Source organism: Falco punctatus (genome assembly GCF_963210335.1).
Source record: "Falco punctatus genome assembly, chromosome: 5".
Classification (NCBI taxonomy): domain Eukaryota; kingdom Metazoa; phylum Chordata; class Aves; order Falconiformes; family Falconidae; genus Falco; species Falco punctatus.
Window position 1 is genome coordinate 64,958,353 of NC_137584.1, and position 20,496 is coordinate 64,978,848.

Genomic DNA, 20,496 nt, shown 5'->3' on the forward strand with positions numbered 1-20,496 from the left:
GTAAATTTTTTTCTGGTCTCTGTTGACATCAGCACATTCGATCTGCCTGCGTCCAAAAGAATTATGTCAAAGCAATTGCCTGCATTTGTTTCTTAGCGTGTTCTCCAGCAGCACTGTCGCTGGAGGGTCAAACTGGAATACATTAAACTGGAATTGGGGCAGAAACTGCAGCCAGCCTCAGGTCAATGATGCCTCTTGAGATTTGTGAAAGTGACACTTCTGGGGTTCATTGCATTAACTTCCCTAGCATTTCTGCGTCTCGTCTGGGTGGCTTACAAAGGCAGATGGGATGATTAAGTCTCACATTCTCCCATTTAATTCTTTCTCTGTGTGTCTGGGGTAAAATAACAAGCCTTGCATCCAACTTATTTCTTAACATTTCAAAAAGATTTTTTAAATCCATGTATCAAAAGATTTTTAAAATCCATAGAAGCTGTTTGCTTCATTTACATTTCAGGCGATTACCACAGTTACTTCATCTGTAAAAATAATTTTGTGGAATCTAGCCTATGTGATCTTTGTGATGGTCCATCTTTTGACATAAGCAAGCCTTTACAAAGCTTAAAAGCAGAGGTGCACATCTGCTTAACAGAACATCCTAATGCTGTTGGATGTAGCTGGAGTTGTGCAAGAGGATGAGGGAGAAAAATGCACCCAGGAGAACAGGAAGTGTTAAGACAAAAATGCACAATGCAAATTGTACTTCAGCAGGCTCCAAGTCATCTTTTATTAGTAGCTCTGAAACTTGCTCTTGATCAGCTTTACCAAAACTTTAGCTTTTTTAGCGACTGAAGAGTTGCCAACCACAGTTTTGAGTCTCAAGATCTGTTGGTAGGAATACCAGGCAGAGCAGAGACCAGGTGGTGGGGTGTGCGTGAATGCATGTGCATATGTGTATATACACCACACTTGGACAGACCTTTTTGCTCCCTAAAATTTTCACAAGCCTTCTTGCTTTAGTTCACTCTGCAGAAGTCTTGCACTACAAAAGTTTCCTTAAGATGGGATGTTTCTTTCACATTTGTAACATAGCACTGAGATTCTGCTATGCTATGGATGCTGTGTTTTAGTGGGAATCACTTACTGGAAGTGACTGTAAGTTTGAAAAACACAACATTTTCCCCACCTGCTGAAGAGAAAAATACCTGTAGGCTCATAATTAAATGTAATTAGATGTTTGTATGAAATAATGCCTTTTAAATCTCTGGAGTGGCATATGTGAACCGATGCTGAGCTCAAGTAATTGACATTATTTTATCTGTTTCATTTGCAGTATTTACACTGCAGCATTCAGTTGTAAGTGGTTCATTCCAGAAGCTTAAAATGAGCTGATGCCAGCAACCGGCACAAATCAAACACTCGCCAGCCTTCCCCATTCCTGCACATTGACAGGATTAATACTTCCTGGCCAAAGGCCCAGGTTAAGACAGACAGCATGGACAAAAGCTTGCACTGCATCCTTAAAAACCACCAAACTTAAATATTGGCAGGCTGTGGGATGAAGCCAAGTCAGTAGCCAGGGCCCCCCACCGAGTATGTGGTCCTTAGGAGCCCACCTGCCAGACCCCATCCTTGGAACCAGAGCCCAAAGCTTTCTTGGCAGCACCCAAGATCCCTCGGCAGGGTGAAGGGGAAGGAGAAGACGTGGATATCCCAGGTGAGCTGGGAGGTGCCTGCAGGAGTGGTGCTCATGTCCACTCACGCCGCTTAAAGGCACTAGCTTGTTTTCCTGAAGAAGGAAGCTAGCCCACCAGTTCATCCTGAAAGGGTACAGGTGGGAGAAGAAAAATCTCTGATGTGTGGAGGACTCCTTCCCTCAGCCTAATTCTCTGAGGTCACCTTCTGTGGCTGTGGCAATGGGATCCCAGGCAGATCCCTGGGACAAGATCCCAGCAGCAGGCAGCAGATGAAGTGAACTGCTGAAGCAAGGATCACAGGTGCTGTGTCAGTGGCAGAGCTGTAATAACCCATCGGTTTCCTGAAAGTTGTTTCTTTGGCATTTCAGTGTGAGGAGCTTTGCACAGTGAGGTTTTGTGTGGAGCCAGGTGCTGGGAATTCAGATGGCTCCTGCAGATCCTGCAGAAGGCAGACAGTTTGGTGTCATCCGTACTTAGATGGCACCTCAGCCCCAAAAGTTTAGGGTTTCCTCTGGAGACATTTTGCAGGCCGTGAGCCAGAAGGTGGCCAGGATTACTCTCCTGGAAGGGGTAGGAGTGTTTCTTAATGCCAACACAAAGCACTGTCCGATGCTGTGATCACACACCAGAGCTCCAGCTTTATGCAGGCAGTAGGTCTCACCTGCAGGAGCTCCTACTTCATGCCTGATAACCCAAGCTGCATGGGTGGACATCCTTTTTAAATCAAGCACAGTTATTTTCACAACTTTGCAGAGATGGACAGTACATCACAACCTGTGGTGTAAGGGGTTAATTACTGGTTAATTGCCCATAACAGACCATTGCTGAAAAAGCAAACCAAAATTGCCTGTTCACAGTCTGGATTGGATTAGTTTTCAGTTCCAGTGTGTTTTCCACCTTTGCTAGATTAGAGCCTGCTGTCACCAAATTTATTCCCCATATGAATGCTCCTATACTGTGAACAAAATAACAAAATTCCCTTTAAGCTTTCTGTTTGTATCAAACCCTTCTGCTACCTAGTGTTTTCAGTGCTTTAATCTCTCTCCCCTGAATACTCTTCCAATTTTTCCAACACTTCATTTGAAAAATGGAGCAGCAGAACCTGATAAGTTATTCACGGAGCAGAGGAATGAGAGCCAAATACAGCGTCACGTTAACCTACCTACTCATCTTTTGATTTTCATTTGTTTGTACAGCTGAGGCTCACGTTAGCCCTTTTGGCCACAGCCTTGCGTGGGGAATTCATGTCAAGCTGATTGCCTCCCAGGATCCCCGGACTCACATTCAGTCTCTGCTTTGGAGGATAGAGTCCTCTCTCTCCCTCTCATCCTGTAAGTACCACCTGTATTCTTTATTCTAATAAGGTGATCCTGCACTTGTCCTTATAAACACCTAAACTGGTTTCTCCCATCTTTCGACAGACCCCAGATGCTATGTGTCAGGTTTGTCCTTTCATCGTTTTTTGGTTGGTTTTTTTGCTCTCCTCAGTATCCTATCTAACTGTAATGCAGATCGCTGAGAAGGCTATTAAATGGTAAAGGGATGATCACCAATACCTATGGGAACCCAAGAAGAACCAATCTGTTTGCTAATAAATAGTTTCCCATTTACAGTTACACTTTGGCTTCCTTCGTTTATCAAGTTTTGAAAACTTTTAATATGACTGTGGACTCAGAATTGACTTCAGTATTAAACACATTTGAGATTTTTGCCTGACCTCATACAGTGCTCTACACCTATGGAGTCCTGCTCTTCATGTACAGATGAAGTCACTCTATACAAGCTTCAGAGCATTCAGTTTCCTCATAAAGATGTTCTACAGAACAAGTCAAATGACTTAGACTTGTAATAGTGTCAACAATGCTGCCTTTGTCAAGTGAACTTTTAATTTTTACAAGAAATGACATCAGATTAGTTTGACAGAATCTGTTTTCCTTAAAGTCAAGTTGATTGACCGTAATTGTAGAGCTTTTTTTTTTTTGCTTTTTTTTTTTTTAGGATTTTATTAATTGAGTCCTCTGTTGGTTATTCTGCCCTATGCAAAATACTGGAAACTCAGCCAACTGGCCTGTAACTACTTTTTACTCTTCTTAACCAGTGAGCCTTCTTTCTGCCCCTGGTCTTTCCCCAGGGGCCCAGAACTGCTTTAGATGCAGCAGTAGCAGCTCCCAGGCTAGCTCTCTAAAACCTTCCGAGACAAGCTTATTTCATGCAACTAGTCTGAAACACCTAGAATCATGTATCTGCTGCTTCATGTCCCCTCTCCAGGGGCTGCTGTCGTGGGAAGTTATTTCATCATCATAAGCAGATCATCCCGCCTTTTACCTTGTGCTAATCAGAAATATTTATTAAATAACTTCTGCCACTGGCGTATTGTTATGAAGGATTGTACCACTTTTGTTGTTCAGGATTAATTTTTCATAATCTGCTTAGAAAAATAAAAAAATATATATCTGATTCTATCTGCCTTAGTTTTCCCCAGTATCTTCTTTCTTCCTCTATATAATCTTTATTTTAGCTTTTTTACTCATTATTATCTTTTCTCCTTTCCACCTTCATGTGTCAGTTTTGTATATAACATTTTATATGTTTTTTTCACTTCCCTGGTAAACCCAGCTGTTGGTGGGGTTTGTTGTGTGTTATTTTTATCTAGCTCAGTCTTCTTTTCATGGTTGTAACATTGTAAGCATTTAGGAAATGTCTTAAACCGTTTGCAGACATCAGCAACTTTCTGTACATTCTATCTTCAGGCTGATTTGACTCCCATTTGCTATAGTTTTGTGAAATTGCCTTTCGGAAAGCATGCATTGTGATTTAAATTTGTGTATGTATGATGAGTGTATGTTCATATACCACATAAAATTTTACTGGTCTGGATTTGGTTGCAGACATCATTAGTTATTTGCACAGAAAGTCAGGCAGTCCTTTGCAGTCTAAACAACCAGTAACCTTCTGGTTTGTGATCATTTCCTCCCTACTGAAACAAAGTCCAGAACAAGGATCGTCCGGCTCCTCTGCTAAACCGCGTATGACTCACAGGCAGTTCAGGTGTAGCTACATCATACAGCCAGTGATAAGTTGTGCTTGTGCCGGCCCTGCAGCTCCTGCTGGCACTGCAGCTCCTGCCTGTTGCTGTCCCCGGCTGGGGCAGGGAGCAAGTCAGCAGGTACTGCTGTGCGTGGTGTGGTAGTTTAGCTACATCCCACAAGCTTTTCACATTGTGGTCATCGTCCTGTGAACTGCCCCTGAATTCTCCAGTCTCCTTGGTGCTGCAAGACATATGTTGTATATGACTCACTTGGCTAACTGGCAAGGGCTTTAGTTCGCAGGGTTAGGAAGGCTGGTCTTTCCTTTAAATTAGGAGTTAGTACCTTGTCATTCATAGCCTTTTGGAAAGTATAGCATGTTTTAGTGCTAGTAACATAAAGTCTCCAGCATATATAACACAAGGGGGTTTTAGACTTGTATAGAGGTGTTGAAGAAGGCCATCACCTAGTGCTCTGCAGTGATTCCAGTGGCCTTTAACAGACACCAACTAATACTCCACCTTGGGTGTATCTTGATTCATAGATATCCAAGATTACCTACTTCCAAGTTGTCAGTCACTCGGACAGACGTCATTTGTGACATATAGGACCTATCAACTCCTCTCTTACATTTGGACTTCTAAAATGGGCTACAACTATTTCTTTTACTATTCTAAAATTCTAAATGTAGCTGTTATTTTTCAGGAATATTATTTTGAATCACTACTCTGCAGGCAGAGAGTTTATCCATTTTTTCAGATGCTCACAAGTAGCATATAGGCAACTGAAAAGGGTCATCTTCTTACAGCCTCTGCTTTGGTTAATGTTCTTGATATCATGGTTTGGTGCTGGATGTGCTTTTTGTTGCTTATCTAACCTGACTTGCCCAGCCAGCCTGGCTTACAGTGTGTGCATTCGTTCCCTATCAAGGGGTCACTTTCCCTTTACAATACAATCCGCAAATCTGACGCCTGTCCCCTGTGCTGTTCACCTAGTTGTTAACTTCAGCAGCCTTCAGGGTTTTTGTCTTTTTGTGCTAGGAAACAGGGAGGAAGTCCAGACAGGATCTCCAGATCTCCTGAATTGTTGACAGTTGTGTAGTTCACAAGGTGTATCACAAAGCAGTCACCTCCAGTGAAACCCTGCCTGTCTGCTCCAGATTACTATCCAGTCCTGCTCTTGCCTTTGTGTCTTAAATACAAAGAAACAGAGAAACCTCTGTTGACTGCCTCTTCCACATGCACTGCTCTTTTCATTCTGTTGATGAGAATGGTTGGAGCTGTCCTCAGGGGTACTTTGGGTTGGTAATTTGGGTCTGCTTTTCATCTGCTCTTGCTCAGAGAGCCAGATGGGGAGGCCGTGCAGGCAGTGAGGTGGGGAGCTCAAACACCACCAGCAAAATGTTGCCACAGCATCCAATGGATGTGTATTTGCTTGGTCATACATGTGCTATGGGCTTGTGAGCCACATGATGATTTGTCGACCCCAGTGCTCTCTGGATCACCAGTTAAAGAACACCACTGTAGATAATCCTGCATGCTATGTTGAGCAAATGTCCACTTGGGCAAACTTCCATAATATGTTTAGTGCGATCAGGATCTTCAGGTGCATTTTTAGAACTTTGCAAATGTACCTTCATTCACAGGCCAGATTTGAAGTACAGTTTCTTCTCCTAAGCATATGAACCTTGAAAAACAATGAAAGAGGGAGTGAGAGAAATAAAGAAATCACACTTCCTCTGGCTTGAGGGGAAGGGCTCTTAAAAAGTGTTTGCATCTGCTGTTTTGGTCACTCATTGAATAATAGAAAACCACACTGAAAGAGACTGAAAAACCACACTGAAAGAGACCTATCCCCCCCCCGAACAGAGGCAGTACCACGCCTGGCAGGTACTTGTCTAGCCCTCACATTGCTTTAGGCAGTCTATTCCAGGCTGTTTTGCTGTCCTTGCCAACAGAAAGGATTTTCTTCCCTGACACCTAGCCTAAATATCCACAGCTTCCATTTAGTCCATTATTTCAATGTCACTTCCTGCTTAGGCCATAAAGAATTAAAGCAGGACCTCCTATAACTGCGCTGAGGAGGTTGCAGTAGCTTTAAGCTGAAGGATCAGGTTATGGACTGTAGCTTAGAGTCACTACACGTGACTATCCCTTGCAGATCATTCCCTGAACAGTATGTGTAATGACCTCAGGTTCATGATGAAGTCAAATTATCTCTTCTACTTGCCCTCAGATGTGGACAAAAAGCTTAAAAATAGATCTACCATATGCTTGGTGATACTTAGGTATTTTGATCAATGTGGAACAACCCTCCAGCTGTTTGCTGGCTTCCTTTGGAAAATGCTCACCAACCCAGCAGAGTCTATTTTTCACGGCATTTAGCTGGCATCTGTTCCCTTTTTAAGTCCCATCTTCTCTGGCTAACAGAAGAGACCTTCCCCCATGATTTTTCCCCACCATCACCCCTTTTTAAAACTCTAAGTCCTGACTCTTTAAGAACTTGTGATGTTGTCCCTTGTTTCTTGTTGGGTCACTGTCCTCCAGACCGTGACATTCTAATTCAAGCAGTGCAGCCACCTAAGAGTCAGGACAGGCTGTGAGATTAATCACCAAAAATGAAAACTCATCAGTCCTACAACCATATCCACTGATGAAAGACCAAGTGGACAACACACTGAGGAGAGAAGGCATCTGTCCAGCATTGCTGTTTTGTGTTCCTCTGTTGCTGCTGCTAGTATCTTGAATGGTGGTATCCTTTCAAAAGACAGAGGCAGAGAGAGACAAAAAGAAGGACAGAGAGATACAGAGAGAAGTAGGCCTTTTGGGGCATAGTTACACCAGGGAAGGTTTAGATTGGATATAAGGAAATATTTCTTCACTGAAAGGGTGGACAAGCATTGGAACAGGCTGCCCAGGGAGGTGGTGGAATCACCATCCCCGGAGGTGTTAAAAATCACGTAGATGCAGTGCTTAGAGACATGGACTTGATGGACTTGGCAGTCCTGAATTAATGGTTGAACTTGATGATCTCAAAGGTCTTTTCCACCCTAAATGATTCTATGATTCTATGATAGGTCCGTGTGTATCTGTTTCAGTACTACCTCCTAGAGTTCACTGAGGTAGCAGTGGGATGTAGGCAACCTCACTGGCTTTGAGACGCTGCAGGGTCCACTCTGAGCTGAGCAGTATTGATCTACCTTTGGAGGCAGAGGGACTTTGCTGTAGGTCACTGGTCCACAGCAGAAGCCAAGGAAAGGGATGGTAGCTTCACTTTTTCCTTGTGGACTCTGCCTCGGTTTCCCTCCCATTACTCATTTCCTGCTCTGCTGATTGTCCCATTCAGGTCTGTGTAGGTTATCTCTGTTTGTAGGAGCATTTCCCAGCTTTTTGGTACTAGGGACTGTGTGTGGGTAAAAGGAAGGTGAGACTGACCATAGACCTTCTAGAAGACATCCCTGGCAGCACAGATGCAGCCTGTGGTGGCATAGAATTGTAGAATGTGGGAAGCTGCAGTTTGTAGGGTAGTTGGCATAACAGAGTTGAGAATCACTGGTCTTAGTGGTGTCATGGTGGGACTGTGTGCATTGACATACATTATGTTAATATGCATTAACAGGGAATGCAAGTTAAGACCTGTCTCCTTCCACATCCCGTTGTCCAGAGTGTTTTTGACTACCATCTCAGCCTCCCACTCTCTTGTTTTCCAGATTTCAAAATTTCTGCTAAAAATGGACAAGACGGTAATGTCATCTTTGTAATTCTGACAAATTCATCTCCAGGCAGCATCTCAATTCTTGGCTGTCCAGTTAACATGGCTTAACCTGTGTGCCTCTGAAGTTATTTTCTGGACCAAGAACACCACTTACATATTACTCACTGTGGTGGGTTGAACCTGGCCAGCAGCTAATCTGCTACTCAGTCGCCTGCTCACTTGCTCCCAGCAGGATGGGGGAGAGAATCGGAAGGGCAAAACAGAGAAAGCTAGTGGGCGGAGGTAAAAACAGTTTAATAAGCAAAGGAAATAAAAGGAAAACAAGTGATGCAAAGGCACTCACTCACCACCTCCCACCAGCAGAACGATGCTCAGCCAGTCTCCAAGCAATGGCTACTTTCCAAAGACTCAGCGTTTATTGCTGAGCACAACATCATATGGTGTGGAATATCTCTTTGGTTGGTTGGGGTCAGCGGTCTCAGCTGCGTCCCCTCCCAGCGTCTTGCCAACCCCCAGCCTACTTGCTGCGGGGGCAGAGTGAGAAACAAAGAAGGTCTTGATGCTGTGCAAGCACTGCTCAACAGTAGCTAAAACATGGGTGTGTTATCAGCACTGCTTTGGTCACAAATCTAAAGCAGAGAAAGGTTCGGGCTGCTATGGAGACACTTAACCCCATCCAGACCCAGTATACTTACCCAAGCTGTCATACACTGAAACCAGAGTGGCTACAGCTGGGTTTGAGAAAATAGATCTGACTAGTAGCACCTTTTTTTGTGTGTAAGTGTAGGCAGAGTTTTCGTGTCTTCCTGTTACTGATGTAATCGGTATCTTCAGCGCTCTGGTTGCTTACTGGCCTTTGTCACCATGTGGTTGCCACCTTGTCTGGGGTCTCTATCTGTAGGCATCTTTGCTGTGTAGCTGAAGCCAGCTGCAGGGATGGTGAGAAGACTGGGGATTTCTTTGTGAGCTGGCCACAGGCAAATTTTTGCTCCTGTTTAGGGAGGAGGGTATTTTTTCCCCCAATGTAATTGGACAAATAAGGATTTTCAATAATTCTTCTTCTAAAATATTAACAGTAGCAACTAAAGTAAAATAAGAGCCCCTTTGGGAGGGAACGGCATCTGAAATGGCCTTGAAGTAAATCACCTCCTGATTTGAGACTCAGTTTGCTCCTATTTCCTTGCTGTCACATCCTCAGAGTTCTTCAGTCAAGAAGTCAGACAAGGCAGAGAAGGTGTTAGTTTCATTTGTGCATGGGCAAAGAGGCGTGGGGAGGCAGCAGTGGGGTTTTTGTTTTTTGAGAAAAGCTTTCTCTCTTATTCCACAGCAGGCAGAACTTCTATACCACTCCCTTTCCCTTTCCCCGCTTCCTTCCCTGCCCATCCCGATTCACATTTTGAATTTTGCATTGTGCCTGGGTAGGTTCTAAAAATAAGAGTTGAAAGAAAAAAGATCAGAACAGTGTGAATCAACCTGCAATCATCTTTCTGTTCTCTTAACAGGGGGGAAAAAAAGAGGAAATCAGTGGAGGCACTGTTTCACTTCTTTTCTTTCCAGGACAAAATGATTCTGGCATTTGCAGCGGTTGTTCTCTTGTTACAGGTTTTCTAATTCAGATACTTAAAAGGTGCACTTTAAGATTTAGGCACATTAGCTCAAAATGCTTATGCAGACCATCCACCCACTTCTCTCTGCTCGTGAACAGAGCTACCACAAGCAGCCTGGAGAAGGAGGAATGTAGCTTGAAATCATGCTATTGAATTTACATGGCGTTCTCCTGTGTTACTAAGAACCAAGGACAGACCCATCCTATGGGGGGTTTGACTGTAGAGTGAGCGTGTGTTTACTGTATGTAGCTGCTGCTTTTAGCTGTTAATTTCAAAGCTTTCTTTAACTCATTGTAAGCACGTACACACAAAAAGAAATCTTAAGTGCAGTACTTGCTCTTTCAGTTTATGAATGTAAAACCTGCAGGCCTTCCTTCACAAGTTAGCTGTATGTAAGGTTCTTTCTTTCAGATTATAAGTGCAATTTGGATGTTGCTGGGACAGGAAAAAAACACAGAAGAACCCCTCCTCAGAACTGATCTTCCCATGCTGCATTTTTCTAGGGCATCTGTTTTTTCAGAGTAATAAAAGCCCTGAGACCGTACAAGGCGTAACTCAGTTACTGTTACTTTAAGAGGCTGCAGGGTGAGACTCTGCTTTAATCACTTCTCATGTTTTGTTCTGCTTTGGTTTTGCTGAAAGGAATGTATCACAGAGAGTGGAAAAGAATTCACTGCTTTTTGAAAAAGATGAGGCCATGACATTCACAGATTCGTCTGGCAAAGAAGCTGCAGAAAACTGAAAGGGTAGTGACATGTCCTTTTGTGGGCAGTTTGGAGGGGTTTTCTCCTCTTCTTGCATTGGCTGCATTGGGGAGCTTTTGGTTACAGCTGCTCGAACAGCCACATGGTGCTAGTGAATCTTGTGACCCTACCAGGTGACCTCCCCACCAGCCAGCTACCAGCGAGTCCCACCACCACAACTGTCCCTCAGACGAGCACCACGCATGGATACTGTTATTGTCCCTCCTGCCAGGCTGGAACACTGATTTCCTTTTTCCTCTCTAGTTTGTAATAAATAGGATGTATAGATATAATAAATGAAATATCTACATAGTAATAAATCTCTTGTCAGAGAGGGACCATACCCCACCAGCAGGGCGATGGATCTGTTTGTAAAGGCACTCATTGCTTGCTCTTCCTGGCATTCAAGCAGCCACCCACCATGCCCCACGGACAGCTGTGCTCACAAACTCTGGCAGAAGCCAAGGGTCTGGTTGTAGTTCAATGAAATCCTTCAGCACGCACCTTCCCTTCGCTGGTCCTGGCCTCCAAGGCTGGCTGAAATTAAACGGGAAAGAACCCGCCCAAATATTCATCTTTCATAAACTGACTTTTAAATCGGGTCCCAAAGGGGAAAAAGAGGGAAGGCAAGCACAGTGCTATACTTTGCAGACATGTGTTACAACTTAAACATCGTCTGTAGTGTCAGGAAGCTGTTATTTCCAGGGCTGCATCCCCAGTCACTCAGTAAATGGGGAGGAACAGCAGGGCAGAATATGGCACTTCAAAGCTCTTTGCAGAGTCTGCTCTTCTCATGGCAGCAGGAGCTGCTCCTTTTCCTGAATCCCTCTTGCCACCATTGTAGAAGACTTCCGAAGCAACTTTATGCTGACAAGAAACAATAGTGAGAGCACTCCAGCGCTGCAGAAGGCATCTGCTTTGAGCCACGGCAGCATGGCAGCAGGAGCTCATCTGAGACTACTCTTCCTACTCCTCCGGCCATGGGTGTCCATTGACACTGGGCAGTGGCCTGACTTTTGACTGCTGCAGATGAACAAGCCATTAAAATGCTGATATTTTTCTACTCGGCCCACTAAAGCAGAACCCGGGAGTGAAGTGTTAAAGGGCTCTCTTCAAAACCCAAGTGAAGGCAGCCCAGACATTTTTCAGCGCTGTTTTTCTCATGAAAACACTGTTTCAAGGCAGTCGTTGATCCTGATACGTACCTGACTTGAAGTTTTGCCCTGGTATTTCTGGCCTTTTGTTCAGGAATACCACGCTGTGTTATCTGAGATTTTCTGCATGTCTTTAACAGTCACAGGACATCCAGTGGTAGTACTGTGTCTTCTCTGATTTACATTTTTTAATGCAGTATGACAGGTGTGGTGCACATGTAGTTTTGCAGATGTTCTACACAAATCTCCAGTCTCCATCTTCTTTTAAGGCTGAGCCAGATCTATTACATTGCAGTAAAATTCTATTCGTTCTAGCTCAGGCCATTAGTATAAAAATTATATGTATATAAATATAGTATCCCACAACCCATAAGCCTGAGAAATGGTGAGTAACACCCAGGAGTTCAAATTATTTTAAGGCATTTGTTGTATCTTTCTGACTGGTTTTGATTCCTAAAAACTGTGGAATCACTGGTCAAGCTGGAATAAGGCAGCCCTCTAACAGGGACCAGAGTCAATAGTTAAAAGCAAAAATAATGCAACAAGTGTTGCTATTTCACTCTGTCTGTTTAATTTAAGTTGGCTTGAAACTGACACAAAATTAATTCTGGAGATCCAAAATGCTCTCATCAGCATAGATGTAAGACAAAGAGAGGGCTGTAAGCAAACAGCGTGAGAATTACTGACCTACATAGGACTAGTTTTAAGTGCCTATTTGTTGCCCAACTTGGAGTGGGTGAGCAAAACTTTTCTGAAAATTGGGGGGGTTAATGTGTCTGAGGCTTGTGTTTCAAAATATGTACTCTATCCGTTTCTCTCTAGGGAGCTACTAATGGAAAGTAAGACATTTCAACTTCAGGGTAGATTTCTGTGTTGATTATTCCCCTTACCCAGCCTGCAGAAGGCATTCCACAGAAAAGTCTCTGAAAAATTTTTGCAGTTCTTATTCTTGGAAAGCCTTTTCTGTCCTTCTTGCATCTTCACGGTAACTCAGAATGTGGCACTTTGAATATTAAATCCTAACGTAGCTCATGAAATTTGGCTTATTTGATGCCACAGACTGATAGTTCTCTGGTGCTTTCAGCAAAACATAAAACACCAAGAAGATACCCCTTAGAGAATATATTTTTCACGGTCATGCTGGATGCAGCCCTTGGTTTGATGAACAAGCATGTTCACCACAGAGACTGAAGGATTTTGTCCTTCTGATTCCCTTTCAACATAACTGTTTCTTAACTCAGCTTTCCTGCTGGTGCTTTCCAGACAAGATTTGTAAGATTTGGTCAGAAAAGATAGTTAGCACTTACCAGTCATCCAGCCTTTCCTTTTCATGTCTTTCTCCGAAGCAAGTTCTTCTAAAAATATACCATCAAATTTCATTTCAGAAAAAAACAAGAGGAAGGAGAATGTGCCATGCTGGTTCTGAACCTGCTCCATGCCTCTTCAGCAGGTTGGAGCCCTCTCCTGTGCTAGTCTGCTTTCCTACACAAGGGGTTGAAGGACAGAGGCCACAGTGTGGGCAGGAGGGTGCAGAATAGACAGGCGTTTCCCTGCGTCTCCCTGTACCCCACTCAAACATTTTAAGGACCCACTTTCTCCTGCAACACTCAAAAAAGCAGGTCCTGAAGAGGTACTGTAATTCAGTTTCAGCTGTGAGCTGCAGAATCTTATGGAAAAACTTCTGATGCTCTGAAGGAGTGAATTTACACCAGTCTTCTTCCCATCTTCCTTCCATTTTTCCCTGATGGCTTACCACTGCAGAAGCTAAACTAAGCAAAGGCTTATCAATACTTTTTGCTTTTCAAACACCACATGTTGGAGCTTTTACTTTTTAAATGGATGTATGAAAAATTGAATTTTCCTGGTATGCCTGGACTTTTCCTAGGCTTTGATTAGCTAAGAGAGGACTGCTTTTACTTCTGTTAATGGAGTGGATGTCTGGCTTTGGTGGGTGTTTCAGCCTTGACTTCCATTTTGTATCGAGAACCAACAGAAAAACTGAAGGAGAGTGATTTACGATAATAATGATAGTGACACCTCCTTAGCCTTCATCTGTTTCCTAACTGAAAGTAATTAAGGTACTATGACTATATAACTAATTAATAATGATATAATTAATTTTCTATCTTTGTTGAATAATGTTACCACCATGTGGGAGGAAACTACTATTCTGGTTAGGCTGATGTTGGATTGTTTGCAATGTGCATGTTGGAGTCCAAGAAATATAACAAGGGCAAGAAAGGAGACAAATAATGGTTATTTTCATTTGTCTCTAAGGAAGTCTCAAAAACCATGTAAATGTTTTATGTTTTCATGAAAACACATGTTTTGTATTGCCCGTAAAAACACAACTTTAATTCAACTTGCTCATATTAGAAAACTTCATTTTAATTAGGCTAGTTACATACCTTTTAACAATACCAGTGTCAAATTATGATAATGCTGCATGACCCATAACTCACGCATCTGAGAAATGCTGCCTTTCCTAATGGAAACGGAATAAAATCTTGTTGCTTTACTGTAAGTTGTGCAGCATGTTGGATGAACAACATTGTGTGCATGTCTCAAGAGAGTTTAGTGTAAAACAGCTCCAGATTTTGTTTGGTGATCTCAGAGCTGGCTGAATAACTCCAGCCTTCCACAGCTCCAAATGCTGACATGCAGGGAGATGAGACTTTTGGATATTAAAAGCTTGCTCTGTGGTACTGAAGGAGATTAGGTTTTGGAATCCATTCATTGACGCAAAGGCCAATGCTGAATGGAGGTTATATTTATTGTCTATAAAACCCCTGAGTTAGCTGAAATCACAATCACTTTAAGCATGTACATGCATACATGTATTCTCTCACACTTAGCCAGCTCCCTGTGACGCTCGTTTCTTTGATCCAGGAACAGACAACTTTCAGGGACTTGGCTTGAAAAGATGAGTGCATGTAACACCCTCTGTCACATTTTACAAGAGGCTGCAATCAAGTGTTTTTTATACTCAGATTGTCTAGACACTGTGACAAAGTGGGAGAGGGCAAGTGAAAGAAAAGTCCCTTTTGTCAGTCATTCGCTTTGCATCAAATTCTCCTTCCTTGTGCACTGCCATTGCCAGCAAAAAGATAAAGAGAGCAAAAACCAAACAAAAATCAAGAAACTGATAATTCTCTGGGTTTCTCTTCATGTCTTTCCTAGTAAAAAGAAAATCCCAAACCATTATTTTTCTGAAACTACCAGTACATATGTATACCACCTCCTGGTTTTTTCACTTTCAGAATTAATACTTTGAACAATTTTATTTTTGCAGTTGGCTTGTCGTTGTAACTTTTTCCTCGTCAATGTGTAAATGAAGTGTGTAGGGCTGTCTTGTCAGCACTTGTAAATTGGTGTGTGAAATATTCCCAGATTTCAGTGGGGATTTTTTTTCCCTGCTCAGCTGAATGTTTGTGAAGAACAACAAGAAAACCCCTTTCCCCCCACCACTCTCCCAGATTTCATGTTTCCCATCTCTTCTTCTCTTTCATTCTTTCGTTTTCTTTTCCCCGTAAAAACACATGGGAAAAAATACGAGGAGAAGTAAAGCTGGGAAGGGAAAGGGAGGAGGCAATAGAGGTTCACACAGAGGCGAGTTTGAAAGCCAACAAAAGGCTACTGAGATTCATCTTTAAATAGTAAAGCCTGCATATCACTTAGCTGTTTTCAGGTGAGTAAGTGTATGCTCCATCACTTGCACCTTTTAAGCAGTCTGCTTTGAGGGCTCACTTTTCCCTGTTTGGATGGTCGGCACTTCTCTCTGCCTTTTCTCTTGAGCTGGGGTTTCCCTCGTGGCATCTCCCACGCAGCGTTTGCTCGCTGCCTGCGTTCTGCTCTCCCTGCACCAGAGGTACGCTTTCACAGAGACGTAGCAGGGTCCAAGTGGTGAGTCCCAGACTCACCTCTCCCACCCAAAGCCTCCCTGGGCTCTGCCCGTGCTGATAGCAGTGACATGAACCATTGCCCCGTGGGGTCCTCGCCCTCCCCGCGGTCCTGCTTCACTTCCTCGCATTGCTCACGGGGCTCCTTGGTGCTGGGAAAACCTCACCTCTGAGTGACATCTCCAAACAGAGGGTCTCGAGCAAGTCTGTCCTGCTGATCAAATGAGTAAAAGCAGCAGAGATACCTCCGTGAGCAGTTTTTCACGGCTGATACGAAGCTGCACCTGTCACAGTCGCTGTGGGCTCACCTGGAGTCACTGCTGGTCCCGGGGATGGACAGCCTTGAGCCCCAGCACAGCACCCCCTCCTCCAGCACCGACCCAGCTACCAGGGTGAGCAGAGGCCAGCAGCAGGAGCAGCAGCTGTGTGTTTTGTAGCCTGCAGGCTGCAAACCCCTTTCCCCTGACCTGTTGTCTCTGTAGTTTCTTGAGGGATTCCGGCTCACGCCAGCCGTTGCAGCGAGTGTGGAGGCAGGAGTCTCTGCTTCTGTTTGTGTGAAGAGACTTAAACGTTTTAGTGAGGGAACCCTGCTGAGTGGACATGGTGTCTGGAAGGAAAGTAAAGAAATGTCAAAAGGACACCTTTACGTTAAGTGAGGAGCAGGAGACGGTAGGCTTGTGCAAACTGCAGACAGCACAGCTCAGGGAATCGCATTAAAATGGCGCTTGTTTTTTCTGAACAGGCTTGTAGAATAACTGGAAGTATTTCAAAGCATAGAAAACACCCTTCAGCAGAAGGGTTTTTTTAATTAGGCAGGTTAGATCTAGGAAGCAGTATCCAGACTGTGGACTGTCACAGACAAGCAGAGAGCTGCCACATAATTTTTCAGGTATTAGCAGCAGAGGAATATGCTTTTTCTGAATCCCGTGAGTTTGTCAAAACCAATTTCCTGTGTTGGTGTAGGGGTAAGGCATACAAAATAGCCAGCCCGGCAGCTACAGAAAAATGAGGATATTTGAAAAAGGATAGGCTTTTTATTTACTCTAAGTGAAGATATTGGCTGAGATGTGAAAAGAAATGGGGGGGAGGAAGGAAGTGTGCTTCACTATACTTTTCTTTTTTCCTGTTCTCTGCATTTTCTCCCTGTCTACTTATATATTCTGCGAAAAGTATGTCTAGTACATCTAATTTCTTAAAGATTTATCCATTGCCACAGCTTTTCTTCCAGCCCCAGTGTTTAGAGTATGTTGTTTGTGTGCCAGGTTATATGTAAAGAGTCACCGTACCAGTTCAGATGAAGGGTGCATCCGGACAAGGATCTGATTCCCCAGATTCATCATGCCCAGCATCAGAAAGTCAGGTTTTGTGTCTAGATTCATCACAAGTCAATAGGGAAGAGTTCAGTATCACCAGCACATGGATTATAAGACGTTAGAGTTCACAGATGAAAAGTAATGCCAGGTCAGGGGACTAACCTTGCAGGGCTGCTTCTAAGATGTGGTGAACACCCTCTGTCTCCCTCCGCCTAGCCCAGGGATCCTCAAACTACAGCCCGCGGGCTGGATACAGCCCCTCAGGGTCCTCAATCTGGCCCCTGGTATTTACAGAAACCCCCCCCCGCCGGGGGTTGGGGGGAAACCAAGCAGCCGCAGATGACTGCCTGCCACTGCATCCGCGCCGGCCCCCTGGTTAAAAAGCTTGAGGACCCCTGAGCTAGAGAGAGGTAGGCACCTAAAATTAAGAAAGATTAACCCTGGCCCTGTCAGTGCCCCATGAGGGTGCTGAACAAGAGGTTACAAGAATTAAAAAATCTTAGAGCAACCTTTTCCAAGCCGTACCCTCTCTATTTCCTCCTGTCTGGGATCTAGACATTGGGATGCTCTGCATTTGACATGTGAAATCGTCCAGAACTTTCTCTAGTTTCTTAACTCATGTACACCTTTGGCAGCCCCACCTTCTGCTACCGGCAGGTTTTACCTTTCAGTTTGATGCTGCGTGAAAGGGCGCTTCCTTTTGTTTTAGTTGTGCCATCTAATAGCTCCCTCCTACTTTCTTGTGCTGTGTTAGCTATCGGCTCATCGTGTCCGCTTCTCTGCCCGTCACGCAGAGCTCCAGCAATGGCAGAAGGTTATATTGCCTTTAGGAGAAGTCAGCTCTTGTGTAGTTGGCAAGGTCAAACATGAACTGTGAGCTAAGTGCCTTGCTCTGTGCTTTGGGGGGCAGACTGGAACACCTCCAGCTGCACTTTTTGGCTGAGTCCTTCGCCTGTCAGTTGTGCTCTCCAGGCGAAGGGCGAGGGAGAGGGGTTTCGTCCTCTCGCTGCCTCCGTGCGAGCTATTGCCTGGCAGGGCTGGGCACAGAGCTGCCACTACGCTAAGAGCAGGCAGGACCTCCTTCCCCAGGCCTTGACGGGAAACCACTGCAAGGAAAATTTTGTGTGAGCTTTTTCCAGGGTGTTGCTGTTCATATTCAAACCACTGTGGGTTTTTTTTTTTTTTTCAAAACACTTAACTTTTGAGCAGTGAACTTTATTTGATCTTCATGGTACATGGGTTTGGGGGAGATCTGGTGAGCATCAACATCTGAGCACCTGTCTTTTCCTTCCTCTCCTAGGATTTTAGATAATGGGCTGTGTGCAATGTAAGGATAAAGAAGCAACAAAACTGACTGACGAGAGGGATGGCAGTTTAACTCAAAGCTCAGGCTACCGCTATGGGACAGATCCCACTCCACAGCACTATCCTAGCTTTGGTGTGACTTCAATCCCAAACTACAACAACTTCCATGCCACAGGAGGCCAAGGACTGACTGTGTTTGGTGGAGTCAATTCCTCCTCTCATACAGGGACGCTGCGTACAAGAGGAGGAACAGGTGAGCTTCAAAGTCTTTCAGTAGCACTTGGTGTCAGTCACATAATTACAGCAGAGGCATGACTGTCTCAGCATGCAGCTTTTGGGAAGAGTCATTGCGTGAAGTAGTGCAAAGAACTGAAGGAGGGGTGGAGCTGGGTCTTCAGCCCTACCTTTGCTAATTTGCAGGTGCTAGTTCACTTGAGGGGTGAGAAATTACATATACATGCCCAATTTGGCTGACTGCCTGCCTCATCCCTCTACCAGGGAACAGAAAGTGTGCTCTGAGCCACCTCAAGTAGTTAACAGGAAATACCTGGCATGGCTGGGCTTAAACTCTCAATTCAAACCCCCTTTGCCCACTTGAGATCCTACACTGTGTGTAGGTATCAAACCAAAAGTACTGATGACTGTACAGAGTGAAGGGGGTGGCGTGCCTGCTGGCTGCATAAAAGCAGAGGTTTTAGAATGGTTGCCCAAAAAGTAGGAGGCTTCAGTTTATTTTGCTCCTCAGCAACCAGAGTAGCTTATGTTTGGCTTAGCCACATCTCTTGAGGCTCCTTTCCTTCCTGCTTTTTGTCATGGGGTGTAACTCATGTATGTTCTTCTTTAGGTGTAACTCTTTTTGTGGCGCTTTATGACTATGAAGCAAGAACAGAAGATGATTTGAGTTTTCACAAAGGAGAAAAATTTCAAATACTTAATAGCTCGTAAGTTTCAAACTTGGGAATATGCTTTTTAATATTTTTAAACTTACAACGCTGACAATTATATTTGTCTGCTTATGTTATTAGTAAAATCTCATGTTGGATACTCAAGATGTGTAGGGGTTTACTGCATATTTATTTTTCATTGCTTTTAGTGCACTTTTGCAAAGGGCTTTATTATTGAAAAAAATAACCCATCAACCACATGCAGCTTTACTTCAAAAATAAGTGTTAAATTGTGTGACTCACTGCTTACATTTCAGAGTAAACTCACATTCAGAATTGAGAGTACCCGCTCTGTACTTTACCAGTAGTCATGCAAATTCTGCAAGGCATGTACTAACACTTTGCAATCTGCTGCAAGAGTCTTTACACAGAAATGAGCTAAAAACTGATTCACAAAAGAGACGTTACCCAGACTTGCATGCCAAGTTTAAAAGCATTGGTTTTTTCCCTTTAAAGATAGGTGATACAGTCAGAATATGCTAGGAAGTTCTGTTAAGTGAGAGTGCACCATTGTACGGTTGCATTTGGCATGAAAATCACACTTCCATCCTGGAAATCATCAACTTAGAATTAATTTTATTAACTGCCTGTAGAAAAAAATCCCTTAGCAATTTAAAAATAACATCTAAAACTTACTGTGCCACTGACCTATATCTGAACATCTTGTATTTCTTGGCTAAGAACATAAAGTTGAAGGCTCTGTGTTATGTTCAGTATTGCTATCGTGTAGAGGTAAAAATGGGTTAACAACCAAGTATGTTGCTTTCTAGAGGCTTTGTGATATTGCTCGCATCTTTTTTTCTTACACTGTGTGACAGTGAGGCAGATTCATCCCTGGTGCAACTCCTGTTAATTTTAATAGAATAACTCCAGGGTTGGGGTTGGCTCAATATACATTAAAGTTAAAAAAAAAAATAAAATAAAAATCAGGTAATTCTGTGGAATATTTCATGAAGCTGAAGAGCTTTGATGTAGATGAAAGGACAGAAGCTTCAGTTACGACTTGTAGAGGGAGCAGCAGTTTAAAAACCTCTCTACTTCTAAATTAGCACTTGGAAAAAAACCCTTTTTTACCCTATCATCCATTTTTGTTCACATTGCCTGCTGCTTTCCTAACCTTGGACAAACTATGCCATAACTTGAAACAAGAAGAA

General features: G+C 43.6%; 1 protein-coding gene and 1 long non-coding RNA gene across 7 annotated transcripts in view; one reads left to right on the forward strand and one right to left on the reverse strand.

Annotated features, from left to right (window-relative positions):
- Positions 1–18,380, reverse strand: part of LOC308064191 — a 40,498-nt gene extending 22,118 nt beyond the window's left edge. For all 4 annotated transcript variants that reach the window (XR_013928280.1, XR_013928281.1, XR_013928282.1 and 1 more), the window contains exon 1: positions 8,725–18,380. This is a non-coding gene — a long non-coding RNA (uncharacterized lncRNA). The remainder of the gene's footprint in view (positions 1–8,724) is intronic.
- Positions 1–20,496, forward strand: part of FYN (FYN proto-oncogene, Src family tyrosine kinase) — a 142,726-nt gene that overhangs the window by 83,877 nt on the left and 38,353 nt on the right. For all 3 annotated transcript variants that reach the window (XM_080388196.1, XM_080388198.1, XM_080388197.1), the window contains 3 exons: positions 2,834–2,968; positions 18,394–18,651; positions 19,243–19,339. In XM_080388196.1, coding sequence (XP_080244322.1) covers positions 18,405–18,651; positions 19,243–19,339 — 344 coding nt within the window. In that variant the 5' untranslated portion in view covers positions 2,834–2,968; positions 18,394–18,404. The remainder of the gene's footprint in view (positions 1–2,833; positions 2,969–18,393; positions 18,652–19,242; positions 19,340–20,496) is intronic.